Here is a 25031-nt window from a genome sequence, read left to right on the forward strand (position 1 = left end):
TCTATCGCTCCGCACAAGCCCCGCCCCTCTGGCTCCTCGCGCAGGGCCGTTACAGCGTGTGGGCGCGCGCGGGCAAAAGCAGCGGTCGACTACTCAAACTATGAATGATACTATAAATTAAGATTTTTAAAATACACTTTTAACCAAATAAAGGTTGAAATATGTAGACTTAAGGCTTCAGAAAAAATGTGAATAAATTGTATTATTGAGGAAAATCAGAAATATATTATATATATTATATTATTTATATTATTTTTTTACATTTTGATTTAATAATGTTATAAAAACGTCTTTTCATAGCATCCTTAATGTGTTTTACTGTCGGTAGAGTCCAGAGGATAATAATTACTGTATTATCAAAATAAGTTTCAGCTTATTGTTTATAGTGGAGTAGTCATGATTAGCCGAGTGATTGATGCAGCCCTGGTGCATTTGAACTTTTTTTATTTAGGCCTACTTGGGATCATGTCCATGGATCTATTACAATAACTGAATAGAGCTGTCTATGTAGTATGCAGAACAAGCAAAAGTGTTTGAATTGGGGGAAAAAAAAACCTTGCTTGGATCAAATATATTTGTATGACTGGGCGCTGCAGAGGTGCTGTTTGACAGGCTCAGTGATGTGCAGTGTATGTGAACAAGACGACCCCAAAAGTAAAGTAAACAGAACTAAAACTAGTGCCAGTGGGGTCAGTTTCACGTGTGTGAAAACGACCTTAATCGCACTCTGCTCCGCTCTAATGCCACTCTAGAGGGGGGGGGCAGATTTCACTCGTGACGCCTACTGTTGAAAAAATCATATAAACTTGCAGATGGTAGCTTTAAGGCAAATAGGCTAGTTATTATAAAGTGTTACCCTTTTTACGTCTACTTGAGCAGACCTCACATATTAAAGTAACATAAGTCAGCCCACTTCTATTGGAGGCCTTTAAGATGTGAAGCAGGATAACTACGTGTATCACACTCCCTCAACTTTACAGGCAGAAACAGTTTCAGCAGTATGTTAGTGAATGGACAACACTCTAAAAAGAATTTCACACCATGTACCACCTAAGAATACATTTGGATTTCTGAGCACCACCAGATCTAAACCCAAGTGGATCTATTATACCAGTAGAAGGTTCCTCTACCACAGTTTGAGAAACACTGGCATGGTCAATTTTTTTTTTTTTTTTTTTTTTTTTTTTTTTAATTAAAATTATACATTGTAAATATTACTTAACAGAATGCCTTATTATCAGTGGTGGATGATGTACTTTGTTATTTAAGTAAAAATATAGATACAGAGAAAAGTTACAGAAGTAAAATTAAAAGTATCACATGGGGTGAGGTGGATTAACCATCTTGCCCAAGGACACAGCAACAGCATTCATCTGTGGGAGCTGGAATCGCACCACTAACCTGTGGGTCAGTGGATCAAATCGCTCTACCAAAGATGTTTATGTCATATACTGATCATGATAGTTGTGCCTGGCCTGCCACACACTTTCTTTAATCAAGTGTATTGATAAATACCAGGAGATTAGAATGGAGGTCAGGCAAATGGTATTCTGCAATAACCATAATCATTTTTTTATGAACCAAATACATTTATTAAAGCACTCCCTGCACAAATGTTTAATGAAATACTTCCATTTTAATCATCAAGTGATATGTTTAGGTCGCAAAGTACTTAAATAAAATATACAAGAAAATACTCATGGGGATATATCGATACAGCAGCCCACGATATCGATACTGTATCACCACATTTAGTATTTGGATATTTGTATATTTATTCACAGTTCTACTTCTCTCCATTCTGTTCACGTTGAGTTTGTCCAGGACTGAAGCTCTGGCCTAATATTTGTCTTTCCCATCCTCTCTGGGTTTGTCACTCTTTCTAGCCTCCCTCCTCTCTCTCTCTCTCTCTCTCTCTCTCTCTGTCTCCCTCTCTCTCTCTTTCTCCCTCTCTCACTGTCCCTCTCTTTCGCTCCCCCCTCTCTCTCCCTCTCTCTTTCTCCCTCTCTCTCCCTTTTCATCTCTCACCCACCCCTCTTCTCTGTTCAATTATCCATCCAATATCTCCATCCTCGCTCTCTCTCACCCACCCTCTCATCTACTGTCTCCATCCTCTCATTCCCTCTTTTACTCGCTCTCCTCTACCTTTCTATTGCTCTCTCTTCCCCTCTCATCCTCTCTCTCACTCGCCCCTCCCTTCTCCTCTCTCCATCCTCTTTTGCTCGCTCATGAACTCAATGCTCCTACCTGTTTATCTCATTCCACTGTCTGTACTGCCCCCTCTTGGCCGCCTTTGAAAAGACACCCACTGTTGACTAAATTCACAAATTCACTGAATTTAAGGTTAGTTCTGGATAGTACACTCCAGAGGAACAATCTGTGATGTTTAGTGATGTGAAGTTTAGGACTGAGGTTATGAAATGAGGTACGGTTACTGCACAAAAACATTATTAACTTCATAGTATTTCATAACTTGCTTAGTTTGACAATTAGTTAAGTCACACAGTATAGAACTTTTTTAACCAAAAGAATAAGACTTTTTTTTCTTTTTTGTTGGTCCAGAAAATTACATACTGTACCATTCCCCCAAAATATATTCTCTACTTTAAGTTTAGGGTTTGTCTAAGTTTAGAAACAGGTTAACTGGTGTCATTAAGCCTTGGCATATACACATTGAGGTTATAAAATTATTAAATATTTACCATTCATGAAGTTATTAAAAGACACAAAGCAGAGTTCAGAATGTTTATTTGCGAATAAAAAATAGGTATTAAGATCTCCCTTTACAAATATAGCAGGGACTTGCAGCACGTACAGTACTCCCCCCTCCCCCCCAAAAATGGCCCAAATAAAAGGACAGAATATACAGGAGAACAGCGCTCTTATACAAAACCATATACAGTGTGAAAAATATTAGGAGGTCACTTGACAAGAATTATGAATTATACTTTGACCACAATTTAATTATTTAGTTAGGACTAGACACTGGATTTTTTAACCCCAAAACAGTTTTCAAATTTTAAGCAAATTATTTTATTTTTTTTGTAGAATGACCTACAATGAGAACAATGCATGTCTATTAACTAAATAGTGTTAATATTTCTGTGGAGAGGGACAGATGGTAGTTTGTTTTTTTAATTTTAAAATTTTAAGGTCACAAAGTAGGGATGTTAAAAATTATCAGTTTTAATATTACAAGTTCAGGTTTTACACTGTGTTATATTAGTGTAGATTATATGCCCTGTATTTATAATTTAGGGATACAATACACAACTTTTCTTGATGATACAGCTTTACTTAGAATGTTCCACAATATGGCTGAATCTTGCATTTCTCCCATATACAGATGGTTTTATTACTCGAAAATACCTCAGGAAAACATGCATTCTTCTAAACAGTGGCATCGCCTCTCCACAGATCTGACCTGTAATTGAGCCTGTTGAAGTCGCCTGCCTTTTTTTGCTGCAGAAATCTCTACAAATGTTTAATGCCATACTATGGAATATTCCAGGAAAAGCAATAACATCTCCCAGGTAGTATACCCTCCACAGGAACAGATTTTTCATTTTCCATGTTTTTTTCTTGTCAGACTCAATATTCTAAGCTTTCCTCACATCATACTACTAAAAATATTAGAATTTGTAACTTTAACATCCCTATTACAGATTTCTTGATACCCCCAAGTTCCAAGTATTCACAATTTCCCTCATATACAATTCCATTTGTCGTATAAAAGAGCGCTGTCTGAAAATGACAGAAAAGAGAAATAGAGAAAAAGGGTGAACCATTTTTTCTTTAAATTAACAATAAAAGGCCTCTCCAAGATACATTAATATACACAGAAATCACCCAACAAACAGGAGACAAACACACATGTCCATACCCGCGAAGCTAACCCCCTGGATATGCTACAATGTGACAAAAAGTTAGCCGTATGCATCGTGTCCTATGTGAACTCTCTTTAGCACGCAGCAGAGATACAGCTTTTTGCGTGTCCGGAAGAAGAGCAGAGGAGAAGTCGTGACGATAAAAGTACATTCTCAGGCAGGGGGCGCTGTATTCAAGCGTCAGTCTTCGTGTTCAGTTTTCTGAAATAAACCGGGGACAATATACAGAGGCAGAGAAGCGGAGGAGGACAGAGCAAGGGGCTGTCGGGAAATGCTGGAAAAACTGCATTAAGTGCTTTGGAGTTATAACTGCAAAAAATAACATCTAGACAAGTTAAAATGACTCTTCATGAGTGTTTAGGCCTATCGGAGCAGTGCTGACTTAGTGTTTGTTTCATTTTATTAACTTTGTCTTGTTTTTGTTCAAGTCTATCGTTTTTTGGTCATTCACATTTTAAGATGATCCGTTTAAAACATCTACGTTCATTTAACGTCAAATATTTAAATGAAACATCGTGACTAGATATATTCAAATAGGGCAACCATTTTTTAATTAGCACATTTTATTTTATATTTTTCTAGTGTGATTTTAATTTTCTCCAACTTGATTTCAGCCTGTTAATTTGAGTTAACTCTGTAGATGATGGATTTGCAGTGAATCACCAAAAAAAGGGAAAAAAAGTGCATTAATTTCACTATTTGACTGACATTTTAACAGCTTCTCCCAGAATTCCTTGCTCCGTTTCTCCAGTTTGTTGGCCCGTCCCCACTGCGCCTGTTCCTTCATAACCAAAAGTCAGTTGTGAGAATGGAGTCCATAGAAATGCATGAGTATTCAGGTAAGAGGGAGTTTGCATTGCGAGGCAGAGAGAAAGAGCATCCGGTACCGCCCCACACACAGCGCTCCATACAGGCAGGCCAGGCCAAATATTGCGCTTCAAAACTAAAATACACGAGGAAAAACAACTCACATTTTTGCGATTTTAAGGGTCGGCCACAACTTGATTTTGCATTTTCTAGATTATACTTGATGTGACAAGTTAAGAAGCACCAGTTAAAGTGTAGTCAATATCAAACTTAACTAGTCAAAATGGCTCAAATAACATTTTTGCTGTGAATTTTTAAGCTGTTCGACCAATTCATGTTACAAGATTTTGATATAAGTGCTTAAATTGTACATTTTGAATTAGTGGACTGTATTTGAGACTCTTGCACAGCATTAAAGTTTTTACAAATGAAATACAAATTTTATTCCTCAACCGTTCAATATAGCCTGTTTTTTTATGTCTTGTTGCTGTAGAATATTTGGTCTTGCACAGTTTAAGGAGCGAGTTGGGATGAAACACAGCAGAATAAGTGGCCTTTGAGAGCTTGAGCAGTTACCTCTTTTCCACCTGGCAGTCTCTTAGGGTTCTGGTCTTGTAGCAAAAACAGGGGTTTTTACTTCAGGTAAAGGCAATACTATTTATCTGAGGAGGTCATAGCAAGCACAATTTGGTCAATCCCTGTTTGAAGCACGTCCAGAGTCTATATATGCAATTCAATTCTCCAAGTCTAGTCTAAGTGCTGCTGTTTTCACAAGGAAGCTCAGACAATGTGGCTCTTATGGTTTTGCATCACCTGGAAGTGCACGAGTGAGTCCACAGTGTAACATGAGGTTTGCATTGGCCTAGTGATGGTGGAAAAGAGGTAAGAGTGTGTACACATGTGCATGTGGAGATGAAGTGGTAGTGCATAGAAAACAGAGGTCAGAGTGAGCAGCGTGAGGCCCAGTGCGAAGCTCGTTGGTGTGGCCCAGCGCAGAGTTCCATGGTGGGGCCCAGCGCGGAGCTCCATGGTGGGGCCCAGCGCGGAGCTCCATGGTGGGGCCCAGCGCGGAGCTCCATGGTGGGGCTCATTGCGGAGCTCCATGGTGGGGCTCATTGCGGAGCTCCATGGTGGGGCTCATCGCGGGCGCTTTCGGGTAACGAAGATCAGGACCCTACGGATGGCCATGAGGCGGTCTTTGAGGGAGGTCATGGCCAGGATGGTGAGCTGGGCTCTGTTCTCCAGAGGCAGAACGGCCAGCAGCCACCAGCACCAGGCCGGGCCACTGGAACTGGCCTGGGACACACAGCAACAGTCAGACATTTGTAGGACATATACACCTGTTATGCCATGTGCAAGCTCTCACCTGTGGATCTGGGTCCTTGGTAGGCAGCTGTCCAAAGTGACTGAGGATCTGGCTCTTCATGTTGTCCCTCAGAGAGGTGAACCAGCTGTTGGCCTGCTCATACACTGCATCGTGGAGCTTGAGCAGCTCCAACAGCTCATCCCCCTCCACCTGCAGCACACACAGCTTTAGGACAGGGGCACACTGCGCTCATGAATGCCTATGGTGGGTGAGCAGCAGCTTGACACAACATACATGTGCCACTACCTCAGGGTTCCCACAGTTTGCTTGAAATCATTTTGCAGGACTTTTTCCACATTTTTAGTATGTAATCATGTTGTCTATAAACAGACTACATCTATAATATAAAAACTAAGTCTAAAGTTATAACAAAAGTCCACACTTACTGCAAGTTAATTATACACCAAAGCAATGCTCTATATTTTGTTATGCAGATGCCCCAAAAAATATTTTCTGGTGGAAATCATTCTCCACATTTGAATGAAACTTTTTGAGTCTAGTGTTGCACTAGATGTGGGGCGGTTTGGGGGTCCTACCCCAAGAAATAGGAGTAATAAATCTACCTGCATTTTGGTGGATTTTAGCTCTGATAGGAGGCAGTAAAAGTCTACACTAATTTGATATCCAATAATACAGCAACATGGAGAAAGTTTCAAGGACAACATTTTCCAGGACATTTGGCCTTTTTCTCATTTTTCATGCAGTTTCCATTATTTTCCAGGTTTTCCAGGATATGTTGGAACTCTGTACCTTCTTGTCCTCCAGGTACTCGATCTTTGCCGTGTTGTATCCATCTCTCTGTCCATGGCTCAGGACCTTGAAGCGGGACACTCCGATGGTGTCCACCACAGAGCGGCCGTCAGGAAAGAACTTGACGTCCCGCACCTGAAAACAGATATTCCAGAGCAATGTGAGAGGAGAACCCAGAGAACCCAAAGAACAGAATAGAGCAGAGAGAGAGCTGAGAGAGGAGAGAGGAGCAGAGAGAAGGCTGGGAGAGGGCTGGGAGAGGGCTGGGAGAGGGCTGGGAGAGGGCTGGGAGAGGGCTGGGAGAGGGCTGGGAGAGGGCTGGGAGAGGGCTGGGAGAGGGCTGGAAGAGGGCTGGAAGAGGGCTGGAAGAGGGCTGGAAGAGGGCTGGAAGAGGGCTGGAAGAGGGCTGGAAGAGGGCTGGAAGAGGGCTGGAAGAGGGCTGGAAGAGGGCTGGAAGAGGGCTGGAAGAGGGCTGGAAGAGGGCTGGAAGAGGGCAGAGAGAGGGCAGAGAGAGGGCAGAGAGAGGGCAGAGAGAGGGCAGAGAGAGGGCAGAGAGAGGGCAGAGAGAGGGCAGAGAGAGGGCAGAGAGAGGGCAGAGAGAGGGCAGAGAGAGGGCAGAGAGAAGGCAGGAGAGGGCAGACCTGGAGCATACAGCCGTAGTCTGCGAAGCCTTTGAGGTCGTCGGCGATGCACATGCCGAACTGCTTGGTGCCTGTCTCCATGGACCTGCGGATCATCAGCCTGTAGCGCGGCTCAAACACATGTAGAGGGCAGGGGATGGTGGGAAAGGCCATGGTACACACAAAAATTGGCACTTCCTGGTTCAAGCTGGAACAGAAAACAGGAAACAGTCATATTAATAAGAATCTTTACAGAAAAACAGGCTTTATAAAGATACGAGTTGTGTTGTATTTTTATTTTTTTAATAACACAACTTGAATGACTGCAGAGTGAATTTTAGAGGTTGCAACTACCCAGGTACTAAAATGTCCTCTTTGAGATCTAAAGGGTCTTATTCTTTGTAAAAGCTGCTAAGCCTGTAGTTTAGACCTCTACAAAAAGTCCCCGTGTGCCAGATGCCCTCCCAGTGCTCCATGGGGTCTTACTCTGTGTAAAAGCTGCTAACCCTGTCATTTGGACTTCTACAAACATGTTCTGGATTCTTGGATTAATTTAACAGTTCAGATTTCAGTCTATGTATATGTTGAATAAATGTATTGATTGTGAATGTTCCATACTTGGAGAGCTCCTTCATCTCCTCCTCGTGGATCTTCTTCCTGTCTGCAAGCTCATCTCCCAGGTAACGCTGCAGCACCTCCTCCATGAGGAGGGTCTTGTTGTAGCCGCGGTTTGCCAGATACTGCGGGCACACACAGTTAGACTCAGACCTTATGGAACTTTATAGAGTGGAGTGTGGAAGTGGATGTACCTCGGATAGGTTCTCCTTGCACAGGGGGCAGTTGGGGTTGTGGTCCAGGCAGCGTTCCAGACATTTGAGGCAGAAGGTGTGTCCGCACGGAGTGGTGACCGGCTCGTAGAATAACCTGCAGAGTATCAGAGTTGCTAGCTGCCATGTTGCAAGTCTTTTAGCTTTAGTGATAATTGCAGAGTTTTAGATGACAATACAACATTTTACAGGCCAATAATATTTAATGCAAATAAATATAAATATTTTAAAATAAATTACTAAGATTTATTATTAAGATTTTTGTCGTAATATATTGAGTTCTTGGAATAGAAATGATCAGGTTCAACATTTGTGAATTAAAAATTGTATTTTGAACCATAGTCTGTATTTTTATTTTTATTTTTTTCAAGAAAAAAAAGCAAAGCTGAAATAAGTAGGGGTGGGCTATAGTGTGTAATGACAGCGAGTCTTCACCTCATGCACAGAGAACACTCCAGATCTCCACTGTCCAGCAGCTCAGCCGGGACCAGTCTGCCCCCGCACACTGCAGCAGGCACCTGACCACCTCCTAACCACATACACAAATCAGTAGCGTCAGTAAGACCAGAGAAAAATGCATTTACAAAGATGAGAGGATGAATGGATTCTCTATCTAGGACTGGCTCCACCCATTAAACAACCCGTGTTACGCATTAATTTATTTGTATGGTTATTGGCCTTTGAACATGCTTTTGAGTACTTTTTCTTTGGTGTGCCATGTTTCTGAAATTAAAATAATGCATTTATTAGAAAGCAGTTGCACTCTCCCTACTTGAATTTGGTGTTAGCACGCCATCTACAGGCAGTGGACATAAATCACTGAAAATGGAAACCTACACTCTTATGTCAAGTATTCATGTAAGTGCCCCATAAATGACAAAATGACTCCAGGAAGAATAGCTGTGCTTCCACAGCTAATGGAGGTCAGAATAAATACAAATACAAAAAGAAAAAGAAAAAAAAACAAAAAAAAAAAAAAAACCCAACAACTACCCATTTAAGAAACTCGACCAGCATTCTAATATAAGCACACACTTGAATGTGATTTGTTTTTATGAGGGGACATTATGACATGGTTAAAAGCTCAAAAAACTTATTATGCATAATATGTGACCTTTGGGTTATAGATTCATATGCCATTTTAAAACAGTATAGAATAAGTTGAGTGAACCTGATCTTACCTTGCCTAAGCATCTTAGAAGGGGCTCCAGAGGGTCCCTCTCCACTGTGTTTCCTCTTAAGGGCACCAGGGGCAGTGGGCAGAGCAGCCAAGACACTAGCCAGGCTCTTGGAGCTGCTAGGTCCATCCTGTGGGTCAGGAGCCCCAGGATGCAGCCCAGTCAGTCTGGAGTCTTCTACAGGTGCACTTTTACTCACACTCAGCTCAGAGCCCTGCTGGAGGAGACAAGAATGTTATTACAAACTGCAATGGGGTGGGCTATATTGACAAAAAATTATATTGTTTTTGCATTACTCAGTAAGACTCTTCAGATGATATTACAACTGAAGCTAAAATGTGTCTATAAATGTGTTGATTGAGAGTTAACTATTGCACAAAACATGAATGGACCATAAAACTAACCAGTAGAAATATCACTTTGTACCCTGTTTGGAAGATCACACTAGATAGTTCTGTTCATGTTCTTGTTAATCAGCTCTTGTGGTTGCCTTGCAAACCAGGATGATATCTCTTTGTATTTTTCATACAGATTGACATCAGTCTGGTCCGCACTCCCTTTGTTGCATCTCAAGCTCAGTCAAACATGATTGTGCAGTCAGGTTAGTTTTATTCCATGTGAAATGAAGGAGCTCATTGGTCACCTATGATTTACAAATAAAGTAAAATTTATCAAAGCTCAGAGTTTAGCATTTCGCTCATTGATTCTGCAGAAATCCTTGATGATTTTCAGTCAGCTGTAATTTTTTTTTCCTTTCTTTTTTTCCCCATATAGATGGACCATGCATGCCCCTACTTGGCTAATCCACTTGTCAATCACGCCCATCTGAAAACGGGGACTCACAGGTAACCAGACACATCTTCTTGAAGTAATGAAGAAGTGGTCATTCTGGATCCCAGGCAACTCTTTTGGTATAATTTTTAATATATAGTTTTAATTATAGACAATAAACTTAACATTCCAATTTTGCTTATCTCCAAAACAACAATGTTGATATCTCTCCAACACGGACTATTCAATTGAGCTCATTTAAACAGCCCACATGATAAGGATGTGACTACAATGGCAATAGTGAATATCAAATCTCTATCAAAAGTCATTAGTGCCATTGTTGTCATTGCCCTCAACAATAATGCGGCAGCTTCAGGTCTGAAATTAATGCTTTTCATATAGCATTATGGTAAATAATTTTAACAGACTTATTAGGAGTGAAGAAATAACTTATGGGAATGAATGCTATACTGTCTTCTTTAGAAATATGGAACTGCTTTTTGATATAGATAGAATAAAACATTTCACTGTAGGCATCCTTAGCACAATCTAATGAATATCAGAGTTAAAGTGATAAAGTCAAAGTGACATGTTTAAAGTGTGGAGTGTTGACAGGAAGACTGAAGTTTTAAAGGTCCCATATTGTTATCATGTTGTGTCCTCATCAAAACATGCCTAGACTTTTGTTTCATTACCATGTGGTAATATTGGAAGTGTTCTACTGTGTTTTTAAACTCCACACACCTTCAATAGATTCATTTGGATAATTTCAGCCCTGGATTTGCCAATCTCTACTGAACAAAAGGTAAAAGGTAACTGTAACTACCTCTTCATGAAACAAAACAGAACTCCAGGTATATTTTTGAGGAGTTAACAACATTCCAACATGGCTAAAAACTCTCAAGAATCAATTTTACATAATATAGGACCTTTAAATAAATTTGCCATTAATTGATTTTGAACTGATGTTTTATCTTATATTGCTTAGCTTTGAGGTCAGATTTGGTGAAAGTAAGAAACACAAATTCAATATCCTTACAATTCACCAGGTTGAGCAAATGGTTCAAGCTGTTACAATGATGGTTTTGAAATGGGATACAGCAGCTCTATTCAACAGAACTGATGGAATCAAATAGGCCTAATTCTGTTTCTGTTCATTATGCTGTGTGCACAATAGAATGACACTGTATAACTAGGCTATATTTACAAGTAAAAAAAAATATTCAAAAGTATTTACCCTGTTTAAATACATATGGTTTAGCTTTAAAAAATAATATAGGCCAGGTTACATTTTTACCTCCCCCTGACATCTCTGGGCACAAAACCAGCCTTGCAACATGGCTGACTTCGATCCAGAGGGAATTCTCCTGGGAAGTCTTGATTCTTATATATATATATATATATAAAAAGGTTATGTGTTTTTGCATGTGTTTATGCTGTCATATTTCTTTGAAAGAAAACAGACCCAAACATTTTGGGTTTTTTTTGGGGTTTTTTGTGTATTCTCACAAGAGAGCTGCAGGGGGAGCTGTGTCACTAGTTACTTGATTCTGCTTTAAAAGTATTACATTATGGTGTAGTCAAAACTGTGAATTATTTATCCAGCCCTCAGAAATTGTGATATTTGCCAATCTGGCCCCCCCTGAAATGGATTGATTTCAGCTGCATTTTGCAAAGGCTCTATGCTAATGCTGCAAAATTAACCCCAATCAATTCAAATCGCAATAATAATATTTATCAGAAAATTACAATTAGATATTTTTCCTAAATGGTTGAGCCCTACTCTGTGCTTATTGTAAAATGTAAAAAGCTGTGTGATTGTGTGTGCATTGATACCTGTGAGGAGGAGGAGGAACAGGGGCCTGCTCTGTGCCCTGGGGCCCTCAAGGAGCCCAGCAAAGCAGCAGGTTTGATGAGACGAGTGGCCAGCCCTCTCTGGAGAGGGTGCAGGGGTGTGGGCATGTCCTCACGCTCGAACACAGAGGAGAACAGGTCACTCAGAACCTGAAAGACAGAAGGCAATGGTGTAAGGGACACAAGAGACAGACTGTAAACTACAATATTGAAACCAACTTAAGCCAATGACACAATTATCCTAAAGCAGGATTATTCCTTCAAAAACTGTTCTAAACATATCATATTATTAAAAGCATGAGCTGTAATAAATGAATAAACAAAATGAAACTGCTTCAGTCATAAAAGTTATTTGATACCACCCTCTACAGTTCAGAAGTTATCAGAAATGGGACACACCCAAGGAAAGGAGCTATAGTTACAGGACAAGGAGCCTGAAGCCAATGCAATGTCTCATTCAATGTCATTCTCATCCAACTGTGAACTTTTCAAAAATGAAAATTGGAGCTTTAATGCTTCCTAAGCTGTGAGGACATATTTAAGAACTACTCGTACACCTGAGCATACCATACCATATTTAGTACTTTAGAGCTTAAATTAAGGATGCGCTGATCCAGCCGTTTCATTTCCGATGTCAATTTCGATGCAATAGCTTTAAATATCTGCACTGGTATCTGTTGATATCGGATATTAGCAGAGACTGAAAACCGCATTCATTTCCTTTAATCAAAAATAAAATAATTTATGTAGAAGTTATTTATCCCTCAAGTAACCAGGATATCAGCTGAACCAATATTCGTAAGCTGATATCCGATCCAGCTAATTTTCCAGTATCACAACCAATATCCTAATCAGATCAGTGCATCACTGGCCTAAATTGTGATGCTTAAATTCACACTCTTGCCCTAGCCTGGCAAAACCGTGCTTCTCGACTGAGACGAGTGTCAGTCATGACTCCTGACATGAGCAGTCTGGTGTTTGGACTGTCTCCAGCTGATCACAGCCAAATCCTGCTCAGCTCCTCTGCCTGTGCACCATCTGTGTGTTTTTACATCTCACCCCAGTCTGATCCAAGGAGAGCAACGTGACACATACACAAGGCCTTTTTACTCTTGACTATATACACAAAACATATGAACATGCCATAAATCTGATATATATGAATATGGAGAAGCTAGTGAAACGCTACAAGACCTGTCAACTCATTAATAACAAAAATTTAACAAGATAAGCAATGTGATTAGTCATCAAGTCAAACAATTATTTACTTTGTACATTGAGATTTTTTCAATACATTTGATTAGAAGTTAGAACCTGGTGGGTAAAATATACTGAATATCTGAAGCTCAGAGATTTATTAATTCTGAGCTGTAGCTTTTTGGCATTTAGTTTTAATAATGTGACTTTTTTGAGACAAGTATCACCCTATTAGATACATCCTGTGCCTTATTCTGTGTACAATGTATTCCAGCTCAGTGAAAATAGAGGCTGGAATAAATATATCTTGAAAAGAAAAAACACAATGAAAATAGTGTGATAAAATACTACTAAAATAAATGATTATTTTAGTAGTAAAGTTGAAGTAGTGATGATTATTTCAATTCATTACTAATACCTTATATACAACCAAAGCTCCATTGTCACTGTTACCACTACTATGCTAATGTCTGTGCACTGGTGCTTATTACTTTCTGAGCCTCCAGTTTGACTTTGGTCCAGTCAGGTTTGAGGGCCACACAGAGGAAGTACTCCTGCAACGCCTCATCCGTGCGGGACGCTTGGGTCAGAGCCGTGGCCTTCAGGTAGTGTGCCTGGGAGGAGAAAATACACCGTCAAATACATGGCACTGGTGCCAGAACAATGGGCTCTAATTCAATAGAACATGCTCAACTTCGCTGGGAATAGACTTTTCAAATATGCTTAGTGTCAGTAATACCCATGGCACTAATCTATCTTTAGTAAATGACCTAGTTTACCTATCAATCTCTACTGTTAGAGAGATAAAACCATGTCATGCATTCTAAAGAGAAATGTATCAAGAAAGACTGAAACTGAGCTTCTATGTAAACGCTGTAAACGTCATCAAAACAAAGGGTGTACGCCGGTGGCCAAGAAAACGGCGGCTGACTGGCAAAATGGAGTCTTGAAAATTAGTAAGTGATTAAAGATTGCTCAAACATGCACAAATCACTCCAAATACAACTTCAAGAGGGTAAACGAGAAAGGGAAACAACAATATGATTAAAAGCTCTGCAAAGTCCATTTTGCAGAATAGGTCTGCTTTAAATGATGTAATGCCTGTTAAACTCAAACTGCTTTTCTCACCTTGGTCCAGTGGGGGGAGATGCGACAGAGGCTGCTGGCGTCCTGCACGGCCTGGCTGTAGTTGAGCATCTCCATGTGCAGCTCAGCGCGTTGTACCAAGAGGCGGCCAGTGGAGGGCGCTGCACACACATAGAAAAGACAGCAGACACAAGAGGTCAGCAGGCAGACAAGACTTTGGCGGGCGGCCGGAAGTAGGTCAAAGACATAACATGACTGCTATGTAACCTGTACCGTCCCAAAACAATAGATGAGGTTATGTCAATTTGGTTATAAAAGGCTCTGGTTTAACCGGCTCAGGTGACTCAATAGTTACAACACCATTACAGAACCCAAGTAAGCAGGCAGTCATGTGTTGTCAAGTTATGTATTGTCATGGAGGTCAGTTAAAGAGGTTAAGAAGGTTTGTAGACTAGGACTGCAACTCGTCAGGACTTGTTTAGTGGTAACAAGTAAATACTTTTCAGTTTTGGTTTTGACATTTTCCCTAATAATAGTATGACCAGATAAAAGGTGCTGTACCTGATTTTTACTGAAAAGCAGAACTAGTTCATTTTAAAAGGTCCTTTATTAGACAAAATGGATGATTGTGAGCCATGTTAGAAAGATGTTACATCCTCAAAAAGATACTCAGAGTTGTTTTTTGTTTCATTCACATTCTGCTCCACCTTCTGACGCCATGCCATGGTAGTTTAAGTTAGCAGATACTTTTATACCTTAAGTAGAGATTGGCAATTCAAGGGCTGAAATTCTCCAAATGACTCTAGTGAAGGTGTATGGAATTATGAGAGACGATCTAAGTCTAAATATGCAGGATTTGTGTTATAAGCATGTGCATGAAACACAACACAACTCCTGGTATGTTTTTGATGAGGAAACAACATTAAAACATACATCACAAAATAGCACAAGATAGGCTCTTAACACTTTCTGCAGTGGTCCAAAGTTATTCCTCACTTCATTTATGCATCCCAAGCATCCTATATATTCACCACAATAATTTTATAAGCCCTTTTCACAACTAGCAGAGTAATAGTAATAACAATTACCACGCTAGCTGTGCCCTTCCTGAGGCTCGGACAATAAAAAGCTTTATATTTAGATGCTACAGTACAGAGCACACTTCTTTTGGCCTCAAGAGCTGCTTATACAGTATATCTATAGTAGGGCAAGATATGGGAAACATTGTTTTAGATTTTTAAGTATATCCACCATTTGCTTTGATCACTGCTTTGCACTCTTGGCATTTCTTGACCCTGACAAAGACACAGCTATGAAGTGAAAACATCTCAATGAGCTTCTTGATGATGTCTCCTGAAATGAAGGCCGAGGGTTTGAAGTGCTGTCGACAAAGCAAAGGGTCGACAGCACTGCACATTGAGTAAATTGAATATAAAAATATTTAGTTGAGTTATTTATTTGGTGACATAATTGCTGTGTCCTAAATCAGCCTTGAGTGGATCTTGGTGATATAGATATAGATATATACACACACTTTTAAAATAAGGCATGCACATATACACTGAATCTTTTCCAATATTGTGCTGCTCTAGCAGCAATTACATCAAATATCATCACAGCGCTAATACTTTTGGCGAACTTTAGAACAAAACATCCACTTGATTAATCATTAGCCATGTAATGTAGATCAAATTGTTAAAACTAAACAAATTATCCATGAACAGAATTGTGGTGAGACATGGAGTTTCATATCAGGTTTATTTTTGGGTTGTTGTATGTACATATTTATTTAGGTCCTCAAGCTAGAATGCATATCAAAATAATTATTCCTTTCTCCAGGCATAACCAAGACCTCTTTCTTTTTTCACACTAACAGTGTTGTTGTGTGTGTTTCTTCACATAATCACATGCTAGGCTGGCGCCACTTTCAAGCACACGTCAGATCATTTCCAAAACTAGCTGGTTTACATGACTTGTCTGTTGTGGTTTGTAACTATGAACTAACACAGTGCCAGTTGGTATAAGTCGTTCACTGCATAATAACAATGTAGCTATTGTTCAGCAAAACTGGGGGTGAGTGATAATAATATGAACGGAATTCTCATCTGACCAAGTCCCAATCTGGATATAGCATTTTCCAAATCTTGTTTGTGTAATCAATCATATACTGGTGCTGATATAGTTTCAGACCATTCTAAAACTTTCTAGGAATATATCAAGGAAAGATCCAATAGAGCTCAAAAGTGACAGCCCACCTCTTGGTTCCAGAACTAAACTTTTCCACAAGTTTAGTTCCACAAGTAGATTTTCCAAAAAAAACAAAACAAAAAAAAACAACTTTCAAAGCTCACTTGGGGCTAATCAGCTATGCGGTAACTTTATAAACCACAAAGTTATTAAAACATTTAAATGAATCTTTAAGTTTTAAATGTGCTTTTTGGACTTGTTACCACACAGCTGGTTAGCTTCTTCTTAAATTTTTAAGAAGAGGCTATCCATCTGTCGGGGCGACAGTGTGACAGTGTGCTCGAATGATAGGTGGTGGTCGGAGGGGCCGATGGTGCAGATTGGCAGCCTCGCTTCCGTCAGTCTGCCCCAGGGCAGCTGTGGCTACAATAGTAGCTTACCATCACCAAGTGTGGAAATGAATGAATAATGACTATAGTGTAGCGCTTTGAGAGGCTTTGAAAAAGCGCATTACAAGTGTAAGCCATTATTATTATTAAGAAAAGTCTATGGGAAAAATGAATGGGGAAATATACTTTGGAACCATAGACTGAATAAAGAAGCCGACCAAGGGACTGTATAGCCATAATAGCTGTCAATCAAAACTGTTGCTAAGGCTAGTAGGAGCGACCTCGGGGAAAGAATGCGCCTGATTTGTCTGTTATTAATGTTCATATCTGGACTGTTGGTATTGTTTTTTTTGATAAACCTAGCCTCTACAAATGTGCCTGGGATTAGCACATTTTAGTCTCTCAAATGTTAATGCTCCTGGACTGTGAGCTGAACATTTAATTTAAATACAATCACAATGATTTGTAAGGCTGAATCATTTAGGCTACTAATTAATCAACGCCATTTGAAACCCTGTATTAACCACCCCACATTAGTGTCATGTGAGCAGCATGATCTCTGACTTCAGGCCTGGCTCTGAGCTCTGTAATCCCCCCGTAGCCCATATGTGAACATGACAACAGTGCAGGGTAAACATTCTGGTTGTGTTGGCGTCACCAGGGTGACCAGATGGAGAGGGGATGCCTGTTGGAGATGTGGGACAACAGTGCCACACAGGCCACAGCTAAAGAGCTCCACACAGACACACAGCATTCAAATAGGCTGTGTGCAAGATGTAGGCTTTGTACAAGAGGCACAATTTGATGATGCCATAGATAATATAGATGCCATGTAATATTATTATTAATAATAATAACCATTACTACTAATACTAAAAATAATAATGTTGTTGTTATTAATAATAATAAATGTTTAATTACATAAATATAATAATTTAAAACTCCCTTCCATAATTATGTATTTTTTTTAATGAACACCTATAGACCTCCAAGCATACTTAGCATACTAGTTGATGTTCTGCTCTGGTCTCTGAAAGTTGTGAAAACCCCTATAAACTTATGCATTCAGAACATCCCAATAAATCATAAGGTAAGTGAGGGATAACTTTGGACCACTGCAAAGTGTTTAAAATGAACGCGTTTTACTTGATTTTTCCTGTCTTAAAAGCATATAAGTATACTGCAGCAATGGTTAATCTTATTACTTCCTTTCCTTTTCAGAGCATTCACTGAAAATGTTTTTATGGTCATCTGTACAATATTACAACAGATACATACTGCAAACTTGGTTAATAATTATTCCAATTCTGCGTAAGGCTTTAAAAGAAAAAAAAAAGGACAAAGTGTTTGCAAAAGCCATGCCCTTAGACCCAGGGACTATAGGAACGGGGGGCTGTATCGCAGCTTACGTGGGACAAGAACTAGGCCGTGGTCTCCCTGGAAATATGAAACCTATATTTACACCGCACTTTATGTAACCAGCCCTGGTTTGTTTTTATCGTTCATAAACCAGGACTAAACCAGGACTGAACCAGGACTGAACCAGGACTGAACCAGGACTGAACCAGGACTGCATCAGGACTAAATCTGGTTCACTCCCTCCCTTCTCAGCAAACATATTCCAAATATAGCTATACACTAGAGAGAGATGAAGTAGAATGACGTTTAGATGCTGAGGAAACCAGATATGTGTGGTTGGCTCTATACAAGGCAATCTCTAAAATGAAATTCCTGGAAGGAGGTTTATAGTGAAGACTTTAGAACCTAAGGCCCACTTGACGCTCTCTATCTACTATTTCAGGTTTGGCTTACATATGACTCAATCACTATTTTCCAACACTGTCCACTTCCTGATTGAGGTGAGCTCTCATAACAGCAGCAACAAAAAGGCCTTGTTCAAAATTACAATGTACAGGTCACTTGCTGTCAGTAAGGGAGATTTATCTGGTACAAATCTCAAATAATGACTTTGTGCAGCCCCGGTACAGTGTCATTTGAAACTGGAGCATTACTTATTGACCAAATGCAAATTGCTGAGCAGAGCCGCAGAGTGGGCCAGCCCCTCCCCTTTTTACATGCTTTCATAACACGCTGATTTCACCGTTTGGTAACATTTAGGCCAAAGATCCTTTAACCACACGCTATACTAACTAATTACATTTTAACACTTTAATTGCAGTAAAGCAGAGTACAAAGAAACATGTATAATTAGTAGTGGCAGTAGAGTGTAGTATTTGTATCAGGTATATTTTTAAACAGGGTTTTGTCCAGATGTGTAACACAGGCTGGTTACATAAAGATCAGTGTAAATGTAGGTCTCATACATTTCATCTCTGGTGCAGTCCCGGTCCACCTCACTAGGTTCAATAGACTAGCTCAAAATTAGGGCTGAACAAGGACTAAACCTGGATTGAATTAGTTCAAATCCTGAACTAAAACAGGACAAAAAACAAGGACATGGGTTAGTGAAAACCAGGACTACACCAGGACTACACCTGGACTAAACCCAGTCAAAACACCATTGAATTAGGTCACCATGATAAAAACAGATTATTTTATAGTAGCAATAATACTTCTCATAAAAGCACAGACTGATAATATGTGTGCTGCTTAGGTAATGGTGGAGCTGGGATCATGTAACAGCTGACCTCAGGGAAGCACGCCCTCTGCTGGACACTCTAACACACTCGCCTCACAAAAGTAGGTCAGGCTGAGAATACACAGTCGGAAATGACATTGTGAGAAAAATGAAGTTATAAATATACTAAACTGTAGCTTATGGTGACAAAATAACACACATGTTTAGTTTCAACTGAACAAAGATTTAATGATAGGTTCTACCTCTTTGGATTAGTCACTGCAAGAGAATGGTAATTGAAGTAGTAATTGTAGTACTTTCTTTTATATTATCAAGTGGTCTTATATCTGTGTAATCCCTCAGTCATCCAGGTAAGTTCCATAGTAGTCCATGGGCGTATATTAGTCTATGTGGTCTTACACTTATTCTGATACAGCTCAAGAGCAATTAAAGCTATTCAGGAAAGTGTAGGATACCGGCTCAAATGAGTATCTAGTTTTGATATTCGTCTTAATATCGTGCGTAGTATCTGATACTTTTGATAACCCCATTATAAACTGTCTACAAATGAGTAATAAGTGAACAAGGTCTTGGTCTATTAAAAAAATATATAAAGGAATACTTTAACCTTTATTATTTTCAGTTCATGATTTGCTGCAGCCTTTTTGCACTTAAACCACAACAGTGTTCGTCACTAGAGTACCAGTTTCCTCATTCATTACATCGTTTTGTTATAAGAAACACAAGAAAAAGAACACATTGCGATTAGTGGCTATATACGCAATACCCACTAAAATACAATTAGAATAGAAATATGCATGTTCAGTTGCCAATTTTACCTGCCCTCCATCTCCAAAGAGATTATTGGCCATTGAACTTTTTTTTTTTTTTTTTTTTTATCACTTACCTTATGCATTATGAGCATCCCAATTATTCACAGTGAGGTGTTTATAAGCACTTTTCACAACATTCAGAGAATAGAGCAGAGTGTTGCCTTCACAGTAAAGGTAACAACAACTTGCACGCTAACAGCATTACTCTATGGTTCGCACTTTGCAGACAATAAAAACACTTTATAATTAAATGCAGACAGAACACAGCGGCCTCATTTTTCTCCTAAAAGCTACTTTTCCAATATGTCTGTACTCGGGCAAGACATATTTTATTCTATTTCAGGAAAGAAACTAGTCCCCCTTAAACCATAAACCAAGATAGAAAACATGTATTTTGACAGTTAAAAGGCAAATTTGACCTAGGCTCAACCTCCATACAAGTTGTGTTCATGTGACATCACTACATTATAGATGCAATTTATGAGCTGAAGGACAGGTCAGAATTCTATGGTGGAATTTGCTGTGGAACTGTCAGATTGCAGATTTGCTGACCTGGCTCTTGGTTAATATCTCTTTAATTACTGGCCTTTCCACATGAAATAAAAACTGGTGCAAAGTTCAATGTCTTCTCTGTCAGTTTAAATAAACAGAAGTGAAATTATTTTTTCACAGTAGCTCAAAGTCCTTTCAGCTGATAAAATGTTGTGATGTCATCTGAAATGCAAAAATTTGTGAGTTTCAAGCAAATGTTTCCTTCCTGATTTTAAAGGATGTAATAAGGACCGTTCCACATTGAAAAGATAGAATGTTTGAGTTGAATTTGTTGCTTTGCTATGGCAATGGGGGACTGCTGTGATAGCCTGAAACCCACAAACTGAACTATACGTAGGTAAGGACCTCAATGCAAACCCAGCATTTGACTTACCCAATTCCACTGCGGCGTTGTACTTGTCCAGGGCATCCTTCAGGTTCTGGTTCTTCCACTGCAGCTCGCCCTCCACCCACAGCCTCCGGGCCCTGCTCTCGGTGGAGAAGAGCTTGTCAAGGAGGCCGCTGAGGACCACATTGATCCTGCGCTGAGGGCTGGGTCCGGGGGGAGCTTTGGCTTTACATTGGGCGCAGTCCTGGGCCGAACGCTCATCCTGGCAGCGCTTGCAGAAGGTGTGTCCACACTCCAGCGTGGTGGGGTCGTGCAGGAGGCAGCGGCACAGGCGGCACGAGAACAGGTCGAGCACCTCGTCCTCCTCCGGGCACTCTGGGGAAGAGGAGAGCAGTGAGAAGGATTATGGTTATATTCTTTTATTAACATCATTGTTATATTTAATATATTCTGTAGGGTTTCAAAAGAAACCAATTCATAGGGCTGTTAATTACTACACTAAGTTTGGACATACCTTCTCATTCATCATTTTTCTTTATGTTTACAAGTTTGATGACATCAAATATATTCAAATCCTTAAAGTAGTCACCCTTTGCTTTGTCAACAGTGCTGAAAATCCTTGACTTCTCTCAAGAAATGCTAAGCAGTGACCAAAGCAAAGGATGGCCATTTTTAAAAATCTTAAACAATTTTGGAATAATTTCTGAGAGTATTCTCAGTTTGCTACATTCCACATAAGATTGAGTCCACGAGAAAGAAAGAGGACGGGATTGTGATTTAATTTATTATAACTCAATCATGAGGTTCAGTTCACAAAGCTAGTGTTATTGAAGCATTGCTTTTTGAAACTACAGCTTATTAAAAAATACAACTCATCTGCATTTAATGCTTTTTTGTTCAAACCAAATGTAAACATGGGCAGAAAATCTCACAAGATCGTCTTGTCGTCATGACACGTGGTCCTGTCCTATCCCTAAGACTTATCACTCATGACAGATGGAACAAGAATTTTAAGTGGTCAGTGTTTATCGTGGGTCCTTTTTCTTTGTACTTGTGGGGAACTTTTTATTATTTTACTGTACTATGATAAGATTCCAGCTGAACAAGGTTGGAAGTATAATGACTGAAGGTAACTTCAGTCATTATACTTCCAAACTAATTATTAAAGCGTTCACATTCATCTATTCATTTTTGTTCCTACAGCTATGATTTGTACTTGACATTATGACGGAGCAACCTACTAACAACGTGGTATTATTTCAATTTTAATATTTATTAGTATCTGGGTATTGATTTCATAATTTTAGGAGCAAGTAACTCCTGCAATACATCCAAAACTCTGCCACTCGCTTCCTCTCCCACATCTGCTCCAGAAACCACATCACCCCTGTCCTCAAACAACTCCACTGGCTCCCCGTACAATACTGCATCCAATACAAGGTCTTCTCACCGACCTCCTCCATCAGCACTGTCCCACCCGCTGCCTCAGATCAGCCAATACCAACATCTTCACTCCCCTCATCAGACCAAAGCACTGAACCTTGAGGAACCAAGCCTTTTCCGGCACCACTGCCCTCTGGAAATCACTCCCACAACCCATCAGGAACCCGGACTCAGTTCAGCACTTCAAATCACTACTAAAAAACTAATCTTTTCAATCTAGTATTCCCTCCACCGTCTACTGTTTTTTCATTGTTTGTAAAGTGTCTCAGTGTCCAAAAAAGTCTGATACAAGTCCGAACATCATTATGGTATAAGAATCAGTATTGAGTATCGAGTCTATTCCTTAGTATCGAAATTGAGTGAAATTTTAGTACTGTGACAACACTAGTAAACATCAGAAAGCTAATTTTAGGTCCCAGCTAAAATTACACTGTAATAATCCTGGGCCAGGCAAATATGTGTTACAGCCAGGAAAAGTAAAAAAGTCCATCCGAATACATTTTAAAAAAAAAACTATACTAAAATTTCAAACTTAATTTTCATGCTAAAGATTTGAGTCGATGCTCAATACCAATTCTGATACCCAAATGATCATTTTAAAAGTTCTTTTTTAAACAATACTGTAACTTTCAACTCAAAACAATAGTACTTGTTATTATACCGTGTGGTCTTACATTAGTTCTGATAAAATTCAAGATGAAATTGTTCAAGAAAGGTCAAACTTTATCCAGTTTATGTTTTGTTTTTTTTAGTATCATACCTGGTCAAATGAGTATCTAGTTTTAGCATTGATTAGTATCTTGATTTGATACTATTTTTCCAACACAAAGTAAGTGTAGTTTCAGATAGTAAAAAACGATTTTTATTGATCCATATTGTTTCTTTTCTCTTGATGATAAAAATGTGTACAGTGCTCAAAAAATATATATATATATCATCTAAACCTCCAGAGCCAAAAACACCCCCTCACCTCCATCCTCCCCCGTGCCCCCGTTGCTCTGGCCGTGTATCGTCCACGGTATGCCCAGCTCCTTCTCCCGCAGACTCTTGGCTATGGTCTCCACGAGCAGCGGCAGTTCGTGCGGCTGCAGTTTGCTGATCGCCGCCGCAGTGCAGTAGGACTCCAGCGCCTCCGAGATCCGACCCGCTCTGGCCAGAGAGTCGGCCTTCCGCAGACACAAGCCCCGGTCCGGCTGCGGGAGGTCCTGGAGTTGGGAGCTGTAGATCTCCACGGCCAGATCATAGTCCCCTGCCCGGTTCGCCTCCTCCGCCACCTCCAGCATTTCAGGGCAGATCCCCGCCGCCCCCGGGTTGGACAGCGGGTGGACGAACACCTCGCCCGGGCCCTGGTGGTTCATGAGCCCGGTCTCCATGTTTATATGGAATATGAAGGGAGTTTTATTTCAACTTGTGTCGTGGCTCTGCGCGTTGTTTGGCCCTAGCCTCCATCGCCAGTGAAGTAGGCTCGGTCCCACTTCAGTCACACGACCCCCGCAGTCAATAACAGCAGCCCGCCTGTCACCGCGGGTCTGTCCTAGTTCTGGTGTGGCCCCTGGATCTGTTTAGGGGCCACACTCACAAGTTAAATGGTCGTGGCCCGGTGCGTTTCTGTTCAATTCCTTTAGTTGGCCCGGGGTCCAGATCACCAAAGCCTCTGCTCCCGTTCCTCCGATGAAGAGAGTCGCTAGGACTGCCACCTCTGAAGATTTTAGAATATAGAATATCTGCTAAATGTATTGTATAAAAACTTACTTCTGTTCGATATGAATTGTTTCTTACAGTAAACAGAGCGTTAGTTAAAATCCTCCAGGCTTAGCTACTATGTAAGAAGCTTACATTTTCTTTTAGTTTACCTTACCTTACTAACTTGTACAAAACTAAATAACAACTAATATAAGGTGCTACTTTAGATCCAGCGTCATAGAGCGACCAGAGAGTGTCGAGGCTTTCCGCTCGAAGTCCGGGGTCAGTGTTGTTTACCCGGTGCCTCCGCACATCAGCCGTGTTTTATATAAGAGCAGGAGCTCAGAGCAGGAGCTCAGAGCGGAGCTAACGAGGCTAACACAGCGCTACCGCCGCTAGCGTCCTCCTTTTGGACTAACCGTCCAAGTCTCCACACAAGTCTTTACAAGACAGTCCCAGAGCCAACAAACACGATTATCCCAATCCAGGCGTCATGTCCTTGTGTTGAAAAAAGACGAGATTCTATGTTTAAAAGCTCTCCTTTCGCGGGCTGCCATGGTGGGCGCTAGCCTCCTAGCCCCGCGACCTAAAGATTGTTGCTTCTGTGCATCCTCAACATTCAGAGCAGCTCAGCGCGTCACGTGACGCACGAGGCCTGAGCTGATTGGCGCATTATGTGGCTCACTTATATAAGC

The 25031-nt window shown here is 40.3% G+C and overlaps 1 protein-coding gene across 2 annotated transcripts; it reads right to left on the reverse strand.

The window, feature by feature from the left end:
* Positions 1-2731: 2731 nt before the first annotated feature.
* On the reverse strand, positions 2732-24998 carry LOC117389195 (LON peptidase N-terminal domain and RING finger protein 2-like). 2 transcript variants are annotated; one of them, XM_033986823.2, is made up of 13 exons: positions 23624-24998; positions 21256-21585; positions 14386-14504; positions 13749-13871; positions 12043-12210; positions 9439-9652; positions 8693-8786; positions 8240-8354; positions 8049-8170; positions 7452-7638; positions 6811-6945; positions 6061-6210; positions 2732-5990 (listed from the first exon to the last, which is right to left on the reverse strand). In XM_033986823.2, exons 1-13 carry the CDS (start codon positions 24024-24026, stop codon positions 5832-5834), a joined length of 2319 nt encoding a protein of 772 aa, XP_033842714.1. In that variant the 5' UTR covers positions 24027-24998; the 3' UTR covers positions 2732-5831. The 2 variants fall into 2 exon arrangements, with proteins under 2 accessions (XP_033842714.1, XP_033842715.1); XM_033986824.2 differs by having other exon boundaries at positions 9439-9649; positions 23624-24972.
* Positions 24999-25031: the final 33 nt, after the last annotated feature.

Source organism: Periophthalmus magnuspinnatus, chromosome 21 (assembly GCF_009829125.3).
Source record: "Periophthalmus magnuspinnatus isolate fPerMag1 chromosome 21, fPerMag1.2.pri, whole genome shotgun sequence".
Lineage (NCBI taxonomy): Eukaryota > Metazoa > Chordata > Actinopteri > Gobiiformes > Gobiidae > Periophthalmus > Periophthalmus magnuspinnatus.